At 34.8% G+C, this 14181-nt stretch overlaps 1 protein-coding gene across 1 annotated transcript in view; it reads right to left on the minus strand.

Annotated features, from left to right (window-relative positions):
• Positions 1-6024: 6024 nt before the first annotated feature.
• LOC128248061 (uncharacterized) overlaps positions 6025-14181 on the minus strand; it is a 110941-nt gene continuing 102784 nt past the window's right edge. The window contains exon 2 of the mRNA XM_052968451.1: positions 6025-6560. Coding sequence (XP_052824411.1) covers positions 6212-6560 — 349 coding nt within the window. The 3' untranslated portion in view covers positions 6025-6211. The remainder of the gene's footprint in view (positions 6561-14181) is intronic.

The raw sequence follows: 14181 nt of genomic DNA on the forward strand, positions 1-14181 counted from the left end.
TTGTTTACACCACTTGTCTTCGTCTGTTGTTCTTTTCGTAAATTCTCCTACACACACACACACATATATATATACATAGTGTATATATACATATGTGTGTGTATGTATATATATATATATATATATATATATATACATATATATATATATACCTTTATATATACACACTTTCTATGTCAAATCTGCAAGTAATATTTTTACAACAATTTATTACACATCGAAAAATTAGCAGACAATGTATATTGCGGAGTAAATATTTATCGTATTATAATAGCCGAAAGTGACAGCATACCTACACTTTATTCGTACTGCCAAGAAAAGTCACCTTCTGATAATATATCTAGATGTTCACTACAGCAGTGCCTGAAAATAATTAAGAACAGTTAAGTTATCATTCCTTGAATTCAGTCTTTCTCATTCGCTTGTCATCCATATAAAATACAAATGGCTGGGAGGTAATATAGTAGAATGTTTCTGAAGACTTCTTCAACTGTTAAAAATCCGTCAATCTGTCTGTATAATAAACAAGCAGAAAGAAGACCGATAAAGGAAATAGAGACAACGTATATATGAAAGAGAAAAATGCTTTGTAGTGTAATAAACAATGATATTACCTGATATTGTTTTGTATTTCAAAGAAAGCATCTTTGAACTTTAAGAGATAATTTTTAGCGATACTTTCATTGGTCAGATAAAATTGGAATGAAATGATGCGGAAATATGTAATATTATATTTTGTCTGGGTAACTAGATTTATTTTTTATTACCTTTTTAAACAGTAATATTGCAAATATATGACAAAGGTTACTGGAAATCAGAGAGACAAAACCCACGCTTGATTCATTAAATAAACAAATGCTTAAAAGTGTAGGAGAAGAAATTTGTTTTAAGTACAGCAACATAGCAAGTAAATGTATTACGCTGTTCTATTGGAAGAAACATACGAAATACAGGCATGGTATGTGGTGTGGATGCGAAGGTATTCGCGCGCGCGCATACCCAGAAGCACAAGCACACACACCATATAAGTATATTTATATACACACACATATGTATATATTGAGAAAAAATTCAAATTACGATAAACGTAAACAAACAAATGTTGTTTGCTTTAGAAGCGTTGAGATGTCTTAGAAAGTCAAAGACGTGATTTTTAAATTCTCAAACGCAGGATAATGGTAATAATATAGCCTGAACAGGATAAGCTACCCCTATTTTGCAGAAAAGTGTTGGCGGCCGGCTATGAGACTCGAACTCACACCTCTGCGATTACGCGTCGCTGTGCTCTAACCATATATATCTATATATATTCACACAAATGCATACATCTCTATTTTCTTGTTATTTACTCTGTACTGAGTCATAGAGAGCTTACAAGTCCTGCGAACTGTATATTATACGATGTATTCTACACTGATTCATCACTGAGTTTATTTCACACACTTAACATGCACCACATAGAATAGCATTGAAGTTAGAGACCTAAAAATGCTTATTAAACAAAGATTATATAATTTGCATATGACTATTCACGTGCATGACAAAAATGAATCGTATCCTCTTGACTAGATGTGGTTCTTATTCTGTTTCCAGACAAGTCGAAGGCTCACAGAAACAGTAGGAAAGAAAACAACGTAATAAAGTAAAAAGAAAAAAATGCTTATAATATCAAAACGTATAGCAATTATAAATTTGTAAAGCGATAACGTTCTCGGTTGAGTGATCTCCCACATTCGTGAATTAATATAGTTCAGATGTAAGAATATAACAGGTGGTAAACCATTTTCTCACAGGAGAGAACATTCTGCTATCGCTACAAATGAGAACCTAACGGAACCTCAATCTCACTCGAGTTCTAATATTCATATGCGAGGACTAATCAATAAATATCTGGACTGTTGCTATATTAACGAAGCTGATGGACGCAGAATGAAACCGATTGGCGAAGATTGACCTTGAAATGTGCTCTGTATGCACACTGAAACTTTAACATTCTAGCTCACTTCCATGGTTTATAGAAGTGCTTCGAAGTAACGTGTGTAGCGTGTTATCGTCGCATCGAACATGACAGAGAAAGTTGCCATGATGATACCAGCTCAGAGGCCTGCACAAAGTTGCAGAAAGTATATGAAAAGGAGTGTATGAGCCGTAGACAAGTGGACGGGTAGTTCAGACGTTTCCAAGATGGCTGAAAAATGTCGATATTGACGAAGGTTCTGGGAGACACGAAACCCGATGTCCGAAAAACATCGCAGATGTGCGTGAAGCTGTGAAGAGAAATCGAGTATTTGCAGATTAGTAACGGTTCAGTTCAGAGGATGTGCAGATTAGTTATGGTTCAGTTCAGTTCATTATCATTGAACATTTGCCGAATTTGTGCAAAAACTGCTTTCAACTGACCAAAATGACACTTGGGTTTCAATTGCACAAGATCTTGACCAAGTCAAGGACGATGAAAATTTTTTGAAAAATATGCACAGGCTTCTGAGCAGGTATCGCCAAGCATTTGGCAAGGTTTGATGCAAATTGTCTGCTTACACTTCTGTCATTTTCAATGCAATGATCACACGCTACACACCTTCCTTCCAAGTACTGCTGGAAGTGATTTAGAAAGTTAACACTTACTGAACCTGCAGAGCAGTGTTCAAGGTCAGTATTTGCCAAGCAGCTTTACTTTGCGTTCGTTAGCTTCGTTGTTATGGCAAGAATCCATATCCTTATTGATCAGATCACGTATTTACATATATATGCACACACACACATACATATATACATATGCATGTGAGCATATTTTCGTACTTGCATATATACATGCATACATAGAGATAGATAATTAGATACATGCAGGTACTTTGTGTGTATTAACCTGCTCTCAAACGAAATTATCTTCAGTAATTTATTAAACGCTATCATAAGAATTTCTTCTCAATTTTAGAAAAAATAAAAATATGAAAAGCATATATTGGACCGCTGCATCACCAGTATAGCTTTTCCGTAAATTTCGTTTTACTTGAATACTTAGCTCCGTGCTCTGGAAGCAATGTCTACCTGAAGAAAACAAATTATTTCTTGCGCCAATATCATTTCAGGCATCGAATGGTTACGTTACATTCGTTTGGGTACCAGTGCTACGGCTGCTCATCCGTCAAGTGAAGTAAGCTACTAATACTATCGCTCTCATCCTCTCTGACTATATATATATATATATAGAGAGAGAGAGATAGATCCTTCGCTAACTCTCCTGTTTCTCTCACTTCTTAGATAATCGACTGCCGTAGTTCACCGCGTTGCAGCTATCTCTTGCATAGATGTATCTCGATATTGTAAGGTATTAAAGTTACATGGTTTATGTAATGTTTTCTACCTTCTTAAACACATATTCATAATTTAGACAATGACATACAGTAAACTTTCTAATTTATAACTCAGAATTTATTGAAACTTTTAGTGATAATCCTGATATTTGCAGGACACAGGACATAATAACTTGCATTTTTATAATAACTTACATACGTAGACGTAGGGTTACACAAACATACACATACGTCCGAGAATCTGGAAGTGTGTAAATGAAATGATGTTTGGCATGTGTATATATTTGCAGATGAACAACGCTCAACAAAATTTACGTACAGCCGGAGAAAATGATAAAATGCCACAGTATTGGTTTTTATAGATATTAAAGTGAATTTAATAGGAGCATAAACGACAAGTACGCTCTTATCGCAAAGACGTCATAAAAAATGTATTTTGTAAAAATACCAGTCGTTAAGTAATACCTAACGTAATATCGAGAATGTCGTAAAATATACGCAGTTCTGTGTTATCTCTACCAAAGGAAATTAATTTTGGAATGTAAATCGACTCTTATCAGTTATCAATATAATTTTCACATTATCATATTGTCGGTCTAATGTATTACGTAACTACATAGTCAGAGATTCATACCTAATGCAAGCGCTGTGTTTCAGAATATACAAATGTGTATTCATAAAATCGTATAATTACACAACTCTGTATTATGTATATGTATAGTGTAACGCAAGGATATGGGGGGGGGCGGGTATGTGATTCTGTGTTAGAGTTAGCGAATATATATACATACATATAAGCACAAACACATACATACACACATATATATATATATATATATATATATATATGTGTGTATGTCCTGCCTGAGATACAATTTTATAACGGTCATTCTACGTTCAAGCTAAGTACGTATAACACTGAATTACGAAATAAACATACATTCATATATGAGCAATATCTGAATATAAATATCCATAATTGCTACGCATATGTGCCGTGATGTATGTGACAGGTGAAATTGAAAAAGAAAATCTTATGAAACACACACACACACACACACACACGTTTATATGTGCGTGTGTATACAATCACACAGGTATGCATATATTTGTGTGTGCATGCGTATATATAATATATATTTATATAGGAATATAGAGATATATATACACGCGTTTAGATGTGTCACTGATATGGTTTCCTGTATATTCACATATCGTTCTCCAAACACTCAAGATTGTTTACAGCCAACAGACTCTGCTGAGTTATAATATATCATTACGATTTAATATAAACCTTCATTTTATTCAGCCAGGAATATTGCTGCTGTCATTGGAAATTACCAATCGTTCTTATTCCTCAGAATATGTTTCAAAGCGTTGCATAATAGCTATAAATTCTACAGAAATTCGATACACTCTCTCTGGACTCGAATTACAAATATCCATCTATATTAATATCTTCAAGTTTTCTGCGAATAGTATGAAGCCCCGTAATTTTCACAGAATACTGACCCAAGGGAAGCGTACACGTACACGCATATTTCATGATTAATTTATATGCATATATATTTATGAATGTGATTTTGTATATATACATATACTATATATGTATGTGTGTATGTGTTTGTGAATTTGTGTGCATGTATACATCATATATATATATATATATATATATAATGTACATGTATAATCTGCGTGCGTATATTCATTTACACATGTACGTATTTATATACACTATCGCACACATTTTTTTACCTACACACATATTCAGATGTTTTACAATATGCAAATATGAATATTCTGATAGATGTAAAAAGTGAAGTGTATAGCAAAATGCAATTATATATATATAAATACCTGCATATATATATATATATGCATACATGTAGCTGTGTGTATGCATACACACAAACACATACATATATGTGTGTGTGTGTGTGTGTGTGTGTGTGTGTGTGTGTGTGTGTGTGTGTGTGTGTGTGTGTGTGTGTGTGTGTGTGTGTGTGTTAGTTCAGTGTCACCAATATGTACTTGTGTCAATTACGAATTGCACTGAAAATCTCTTTCTGAATAAATCTGATTTTGATTTACACTCACATAAAACATAATCAGGCACAGATACAACTTTATTTTTTATTACGCACTCAGACCGTCTCTGTATAGACACACTGAAACACAAATTCTTAATTGCTTATTTTTGTTTACTAGCTTCAACTCGAAAGCTAACGCCATGTTGGAGAACCGACGTTAGCTTTGTTACATCTTCACTGCGAGAAACCTCCTGTAGTATGTAAGTTTTGGTGAATCAGTGACTTTGTTGTCGCTAGGTAGGTTCATCCAGAACTCTTGACCGGAGGAGATCCAGTTTTCTGTACACACAGGCATTCACACCTACACACACATGCGTGCGCGCACATATGTATGCCCGTGTGTATATATGCGTGTGTGCATGATATACAATTCATATGTGTCTGTGTTTTAACAAATCCAACCCATGTGCCTGCATTTGATGGAAAATACATAGACCTAGACCAGGAAGTCTTCTACTCCGCCATTGTCAACAACAGTGCCTCTTAGTTTACCCACTTAAGACTTCAATTTAACACAACTATTGCAAATTAAACCGAATGCAAGAAACGACATCATCCGGTTACATCTAATCCCTAACAGAAAATTACAGATTTTATTTCTTTAAAGAAAGAATGAACATGAAAATGTGAGCATTTTGCTAAAACAAAATGAAACGAAAATAGGAAAAAACTGTCAAAATCATGTCTAAATGTAACCACTCCACTTCGGGGATCGAATGGGCATTGCACCTCATTTTATCATTATTCATAATTCGTCATTTCATTTCTTTTCTTTTTTCTTCCTTGCCCGATTTATTTTTTATATTTTTATTTTCCAGCTTTTATGTTTTGTATTGTAAAATTTAGTCCCTTGTGGGTAATAAAACAACGAGGACGTTGGTGTTGTAGATTAACAATTGTTTGTTTGAGTTCTGAGTTTCGGCATTCTTGACCACAGTTTTGGACTGTTGCTGCATAATGAAGGCTTTCTCGTCGAGACTCTCCGCTGTTGGAGAATTGGTGCGCATCACTGTTGAAGATTATCGTTGTGCGACTAGCGCGTGAGTATTTTTGCTGTTTTCTCCCCATTGTGGGGCTGAAAAGATCGTTTTTCAATATCGTAAACGCTGAGAGCGACGCAAAAACCGCTGCAGTAGGAACAGTTCCGTCGTTGGACCTGAAGCAGATAATAGTGAATAAGGAGGAAATACGAAGAAGTGAACAATATATACAAAAGGGGGCAGACGCAATAAAACTAGTCCCTTCAGAAGGAACGGTCGAGGATAAAAGTGATAGGTCGGTGGTGTGCCGCACTTAAGCAATCGCCACCAATAAAATTGAGAACCTGTCGGAGGGTGGCCTGGAGGCATGTTTGGGATCCCTTTTAAAAACGGCAACCTTCGTGAGCCGAGGAAAAAATATGGTACGGTGGAAGTGAGTTTTGCTACCAAAGAGGAGGCTGCCTCACATCCCATCACTATTTTATGCTGTGAAAAGTTGACGCTATTGCCAAACTACAGGGGCAGGCGAAGTGTAGGCATTCGCGTTGGAAGGGTGCCACCAGAAATAAAGCCGGAGTGGTTGGTAGCAGCTGTTATGGCTACCACCGAGGAGAATACCGAAATAGTGTCAGTGGGAAAAACGATCAAGTTGAACTGAAGCGGGTACGGTGACGAGATGTAGCTTTTTGCCACGTTCAAGGACATCGAACAGGTCCCCGACCAGATACAGATTCCAGGAGAGAGTTCCTTAAGAGTGATTATTGAGGGAGGAAGACAAAATTGTTGAGTGTGGAATAAGCGGTAACATGAAGATGCAGTGCCCCAAGCACAAGACTTCTTAGAGTGAGAAGGCTGTGGAGAGGGACCAATTGACGCAATAACGGAGACATCGAAAGGCATATGGAGTGCGCCAGGGATAAAGAAGATGTGGAGTCAAAGAAAGGCAGAACGAAAGCGACAAGTGAGGAGGAGTGACGGGTTTATCAGCCCCAAATAAAAGGTGACAAAGGAAAACTGTGAAAGACCAGCAACAGAACCGAATAAGACATCCAAAGAAAGAAAGGAACCGCCTATATTTAAATACATGCAGACGATTGAAACAGAACCAAAGGAGCGGGAAACAGTAGAGGAGACTGAAGAGCAGATTTTGAAAAATAAGGCATTTGTAGTTTACTATGGAAAGGATGTGGACGTGGAAAAGGGGATTTCCAAGTAAAAGGGTTTTATAAGTGTGAAACTACCCTGAGAGAACGTCACCGATCGATAAAAGTGTGTATTATTGAACGAAGACAGATAAAAATCGTTTATAAAAACATATGCAAAGTATATAATTTCAATTCAGCGGCCGGTGGGGTTTGATACCCTACGACCCATGATTCAAAATAAAGACTTGGAAAGTTTAAAATATTGTAAAATATGAACATTTAAAAATGAAGATGTGAACTTCAAAAAGGAAAAAAAATAAAAAACGTTCAGAAAAGAACGTCTCAATGTAACCACTCAACTTCATTTGTCGAGTGAACGTTGCGCCTCATTTTATCATTTTAATTGTTTTTTTTAATTATTTTTTTTTCTTCTTTACTAGTTTTCTTTCTGTATTTTTTACTTCTTCGGTTATGTGTCCTGTATTGTTTTGTAATGTCCCATCTATGCTTGTCCCCTTGTGGGTAATAAAAAAATCAGGACGTTGGTGCTGACTTGGAGGAGGTTTGCGTTATCTGAATGCTCGTTATTATTATTACTACTACTACCACCACCACACTACTGTTATTATTATTATTAGCAGCAGTAGTAGTATTGAAGCTGTCGCACAATATCCAATATCGTGATGTTATGAGTTGAAGTTATTGTATATGTCGGGGATTTCTACTGTCTGTTAAGTCAAAGATGGACCCCAAGCAGATAGTACTTTTAGCAAAGTGCATACAGTTCCAAGAAAAGGCGATTTTCCAATACACATAGATTGTAGGGTATATTTAAAGTTTCCAGATATTTCTTCAGGATGGTTGGTATTGAACCTAATGCTCAGGTGACAACAGGGACAAACTTTATGACTCTCCTCGTAGCTGCCACACCTTCGCGATCTCTATTCTCAGATCTCCATATTTACCAATTTTTTTCTCATTCTTTCATGATGATATGTTGATCTGTTTATCCCTCTTCGGTGCTCTAACACCATGTTTGCCTCGATGTCAAATCCTACAGGATTTTTGCCCTACTGTTCTCCATTATTTTTTCGGGTGTATGTTGGTACCAAGCACACATTGCCTCCTATGCATACTTCTGGAATAGTATGCAGTGAGGTTCTTGTGCTACCTTGTGTCTTCGCTCGTACCATTTCCGCGCAAATTTTGCACAAGCAGTAACAATGGGATTCACGCTTCTCCTACACGCTTTTCTCACATATTCTGCCCAAGTTCGTTGCACTTACTTTTTAAGACGTTTAGGTCTTACTTGCTCGAGTTCATTCTGTGAGAAGGGACATCAACCTGTTTTTAGAGGTCCCACTTGGTCTCTTTATGCAACCTTATAAGCTTTGGTAATTCAATGTTAAATTATCATGGAAGACACTCAGTACTCAAGCACCAGTCTCAAAATCCTAGCCGTCCCCAATAACGTAGTTTTAGGGGCCTCGAGTGCCCTCGTGTCTATTCCAATTCTTATAGGATGCATTATATCTTGTATTTACAACTTATTTTACGGAACCTGGGTGTCAAAATTCGTATATATGTCTACAAATAATGCGTCTATTGTTCGTAACTGTATTTGTATTTCATTAAAACCTGTGTCATATCAAACGGGGCAGCAGGTACCAAAAAGCGTGTATTAGGAATGGGAATTAAGGAGAATGACAATTGTGTACAAGTATTCGGTGCATTCAAATATATACTCGATATTTGTGACCCACAACGGCTGAATACTTTTGAATAACACTGGCAAAAATATACAAATAACGAATTAAGACTGAAACAGGATGTATTTTATATAGAAGACGATTCATGCATGAAGTTGTTCAGTATAACAAAACGAGAAAGCAACATGAATAATGATTAAATTAAATGTATGAAAACGAGCAACGTATAGAATATATTAAATAAAAATATATACATATGTTGGTCATTCACTCTAGTTTTGAAATATTACTCTGGAAGGGAATTGTCTTGGTGAGCGATTCATATAATTAGTCATTTTATTCCCAGTTCGATACAAATTCAATTCAATATACATACACAGAAACGTGCAAATATATTTATAGATGCACACATAAATGCATGTATACTTACACATAGCAATGAAAGAAATGTGTGTATATGTGTCTTTGTGCTTGTGTTTATCTTCCCCCACTGTTCGATAACCAGTGTTGGTATGTTTGCGTCCTGTAATGTAGCGATGAGGTATAAAGAAAAAAAACGACAGAATGAGAACCAGATTTAAAGAATATAAGTAGTGGGATCGATTCCTTCGTCTAAAAAGCCTGAGGTTGGGACCCTAGCATGGCCGTAGTTAAATGACTGAAAGAAATAGTAAGTAAAGGACACACACACACACATATATACGTATATATATATATATATATATATATATATATATATATATATATATATATATATATATATATATATATACACACAGATATTTTTGGGACATTGAAATGTTATCTGGAATACAAATTTTGTTCTAATATTTAGTCGTTAATATATCGGATAAAATATGTACCTCGGCCAGAAGCAGGGTGATGAGCCACTCATATTGGATCGATCCACGTTTCTTCAGTATCACACACACACACACACACACGTGTATATGATAAAACAGCGCGTGTATGCTTGCCGGTATATACGTATACTTGTGTAAATCTATGTATGTTAATATGTCGATGATATACCCGTATCGATATAAGATGTACGTGTATGTTATATCGCAATATTTATATTTGTATAGATCATCTTTTTATATGGTGGTCGGTGCATTTTCAATATGTTTAATGGGTTCTGCTGAATATTGTGACAAGCCGCAGATTACTACTGCAGGATGGGAATCAGCCAATTATAAGAACTGTCTTCTAAAGTTTCCAACTTTATAGGTATTTATTCGATATGTTCGTAATCTTTAGTTACACACTGACATCGCTATTCATACTTACTCACTAGGACACATAGCTATTCGAGAGTATGTACACACACGCACACATACATACACAGACAAGCACACACAAGTTATTAGATACCGAATCTGCATAAATATTTAACTCTGCATTTCTGTTCAGCGATATTTTCCTCCAGTAACAGAAACTGATGAAGTTAGACCAACGAATGTCTATGTGTGAAGAACGCAGTCATTGTTTCTCCTAATCTAGGACTTTGCCATTATTTAGTAGTAGAAAAGTTAGTGTCGATATAACCAAAGTAAATATACATTATAGAGAAGGTTAATCGACCATACAGGGTCAATCATAGTGATTTAAATATTAAGGCAATCAATGTACCTATTAATTATGCTAATCTCATGAATAAATTATTATTGCGCTCTAAAATTATACTTAAGATGTGATTACACATCACTCATTAAAGAATAACATGAAACAATACAAAAATAGGAAGATATATTTTACACGTATAAATACTTGGACGTTGTTTTGTTTTTGTATTAAAGACAAATAAAGGGCGTTTGATAGAAATGGTGACACTAGAACCACTGTGCAAATGTACGCATTATCTGACCTCCAAGAAATATTACTGGAGTAATGCACTGCATCATGTAGTTTGGCAAGCAGATATCTTGAAACTGAAGTTGGATAATCAAACAAAAATCCTTTTAAATATGTACATATGGAAGAATATCAAGAATACTTTGAAAAGGATAAGTTTAATGAAGAAGCATTACATGTAACAAATATCATGCAAACATATTATTAATAACAACTATTAGAAAAGGAAGCTAAATTACTTTGGTAAAAGCACACTGATTAGATGGTAAATGCTGGAGAGGACAACCAAGAAGAAACTGTTTTGATATGATCAAGGAGTGGACTTAACCGAATGAAGATCATCGATACTGAATCCGCTGAGTGCAGATGATACCTGATAAGGATGATGATCATAACTAGAATATTTTTATCCTGATCTGCTTTATCAGAACTGACCTATTGCAAAACAAATTTAGCATAAACGAACTGGAATTCCATTCACCACACCGGTTACATCGGTTGTACTTGTTAGTATAGCGTTAACAACAAAAATCTAAGGAAATGCAATTATGTATCGAGGAACAAGATATGTTATGTTGGTAAATAATGCTTTGATTTCTTTTCTTTTTTTTGTTTTTGTTTTGACAGAAATGTATAAAGCATATTCTCACACGTTTCAATTATTTTCTCAGGTTTCACTGCGAAGAATAAAAGTGAGTTTTGCTGTGAAATGAAACAGATGTTGCTGAAATGAATATAGACAAGAAAATCTCAAAACGGAATTCAGAATCATACGCCAAGAATAATAAAAAAAAAAAGATATTTAAAACATTGATAATGTTCGATACGTCGGACTATATTAATCCGAATGAGAGACGGCCGCTTCCAGCCAAAACGTTTACTATGGATATTTTTAAAAATATTTAATAGCTCACTGTAGACAAACGGTAACCCGTCGACCAGTTGATTCTTCGATAAACACAGAAAAGTGTTTTAGTTTGGTGTAGTATATGTCCCTATATCATTGTTGTGATTAGTTAAATATAACAGTATGTACAAAAACAGAAAGTATGCATAATATTTATTATAATGGATTATATATTTACATTGATCCTTGGCTTACCACAAAACCTTCTTCAATTTGTCAATCCTATTAAGCCATCGAACGAATTCTATAGCATTTGCCTTTCAACAATTTCAAATATTTTAGCACAAAATGTCAGCTTCTCGCACCTGTAGCAATGTGTATCTCTTGTTACTATTTTGTGAAATATGTTATAATACCACGTGATCCTATTTTTCTTAGGAGACGACCAAGACAAGGTGTATATTTGCTTTTGATGCAGTGTCATCTTTTATCTTTTAAAACTATTGAACTTCCAGTTATTTATTTGTCAGCTCCAAATCACCGCAGACTGCGGTGACCTACGCTTCAGAACACTATCTGTGTGACCGTTCCACGTTTCTTTTTTCTTGTCAAAGAATAGTTTATTTCAAACTACATAAGTGAGTGAGACTTTCATTTTGATCGATATTTGTTTGTTAATTTTCGCAAGATATCTGATCATGCAAAGACAACACCGACATCTGATTTGCTGAAAAAATTTATCGTAGTTTCTTAACTTAGGATGTACTTTAAATTACAAGTGTATTGCCATACTTTTTAATATTCCAACACAAGGATAGCACCGACAGAAATAAAGTCTCATGTGGATAAATGTTTGCAGTAGATGACGTATATAGATGCTGTAGGCTCTATTGTCAAAAACCTACTGACTTTGAAATTTAAAAAAATATATCAAAATACGAAAAGAATTACTGTTGAGAAACCTGAAGAGATTTTTTAAACAATGCATCTCCCAGAAGAATACCTGAAGGAATCAGTAAAACAATTCAGGTTAGAAATCTAAGACCTCCGAGGAATACACGATGCATCTGGTGGTCAGTTTAGGATTCCCTGCAATATTTTTCGTATACGATAACTATCTAAAAGAATATTTCATGTAGTTCTTCTAGGCCATTTGGGAAATACAATGAGGTAAAAATTCACTGCGAAATAGAAAAGATATGCGCAGATCAACGGCTTAAATCTATTTTATTCCCGTGAGTAGTCGTCTTTAGATTATTTTCGAAAATTCAGTGCAATTACTTCGAATGGCCGAGTAGAAAACGGATGAACAATTTTGTTCCAACAACAAAAAATATTCGGAAGGAAACGTTCATTAAAGTTTTTGATATGAATTGACTTTTCTTTCGTTCTGTTACTTCTCTGACTATTGCTCGTTTGCTTATTCGTATGTGTTCGCACATATTCACAAGTATACACACCCGCACATGCATAGACTCACTTGTATGTATCTCGCTCTCATATATATATATATATATATATATATATATATATATAAACAAACGTGAAAGGCTTTGTAGGATACGGAGAGAAAGTTACTATGGAAAACTCACAGTATAATAACTGTATATTGATATATCATAATATTTATTCTCCGATTTGAAGCGACAATTTTTAAATAGAAACATATGACCGAAAAATGATGGGCTCACCCCAGGCAGAATCGGACTCACAAATCAACGCTTACACGGCTCCTTATACATCGGATACGGCTAAACACTCACTCATTAATTCTAATAAAACTTTGTTAATATAAGATTAAACTGTCTAATACTACATACAATATTCATAAACAAACCCGACAGGCTTTGTATGTTACGGAGCGAAAGCTACTGTCGCTTCAAATCGGAGAATAAATGTTATGATATATCATTATACAGTTACATACATGCATATATGTGTGTGTATAAATAAATATATACACACACACACATATATATATATATGCATATACATATGTTTATGCACACACACACACACATATATATATATAAATAAAGGTAAGAATAGAACAATATATTTATGTAGAGTGTTTTGTAAAATAAAAACTCAAGTAGATATATCGGTATAAATGTCATATATTGTGATATTATGGCCATACATATTGAATCAATAGAAATTTAGTTTAATTCAAGAGTATATAGTTATTAATATTTAATTAAGGTGGAAGCACATTCCAGGCAATCTATTTCTTTATATATAT

This window comes from Octopus bimaculoides, chromosome 6 (assembly GCF_001194135.2).
Source record: "Octopus bimaculoides isolate UCB-OBI-ISO-001 chromosome 6, ASM119413v2, whole genome shotgun sequence".
Taxonomy (NCBI): Eukaryota; Metazoa; Mollusca; class Cephalopoda; order Octopoda; family Octopodidae; genus Octopus; species Octopus bimaculoides.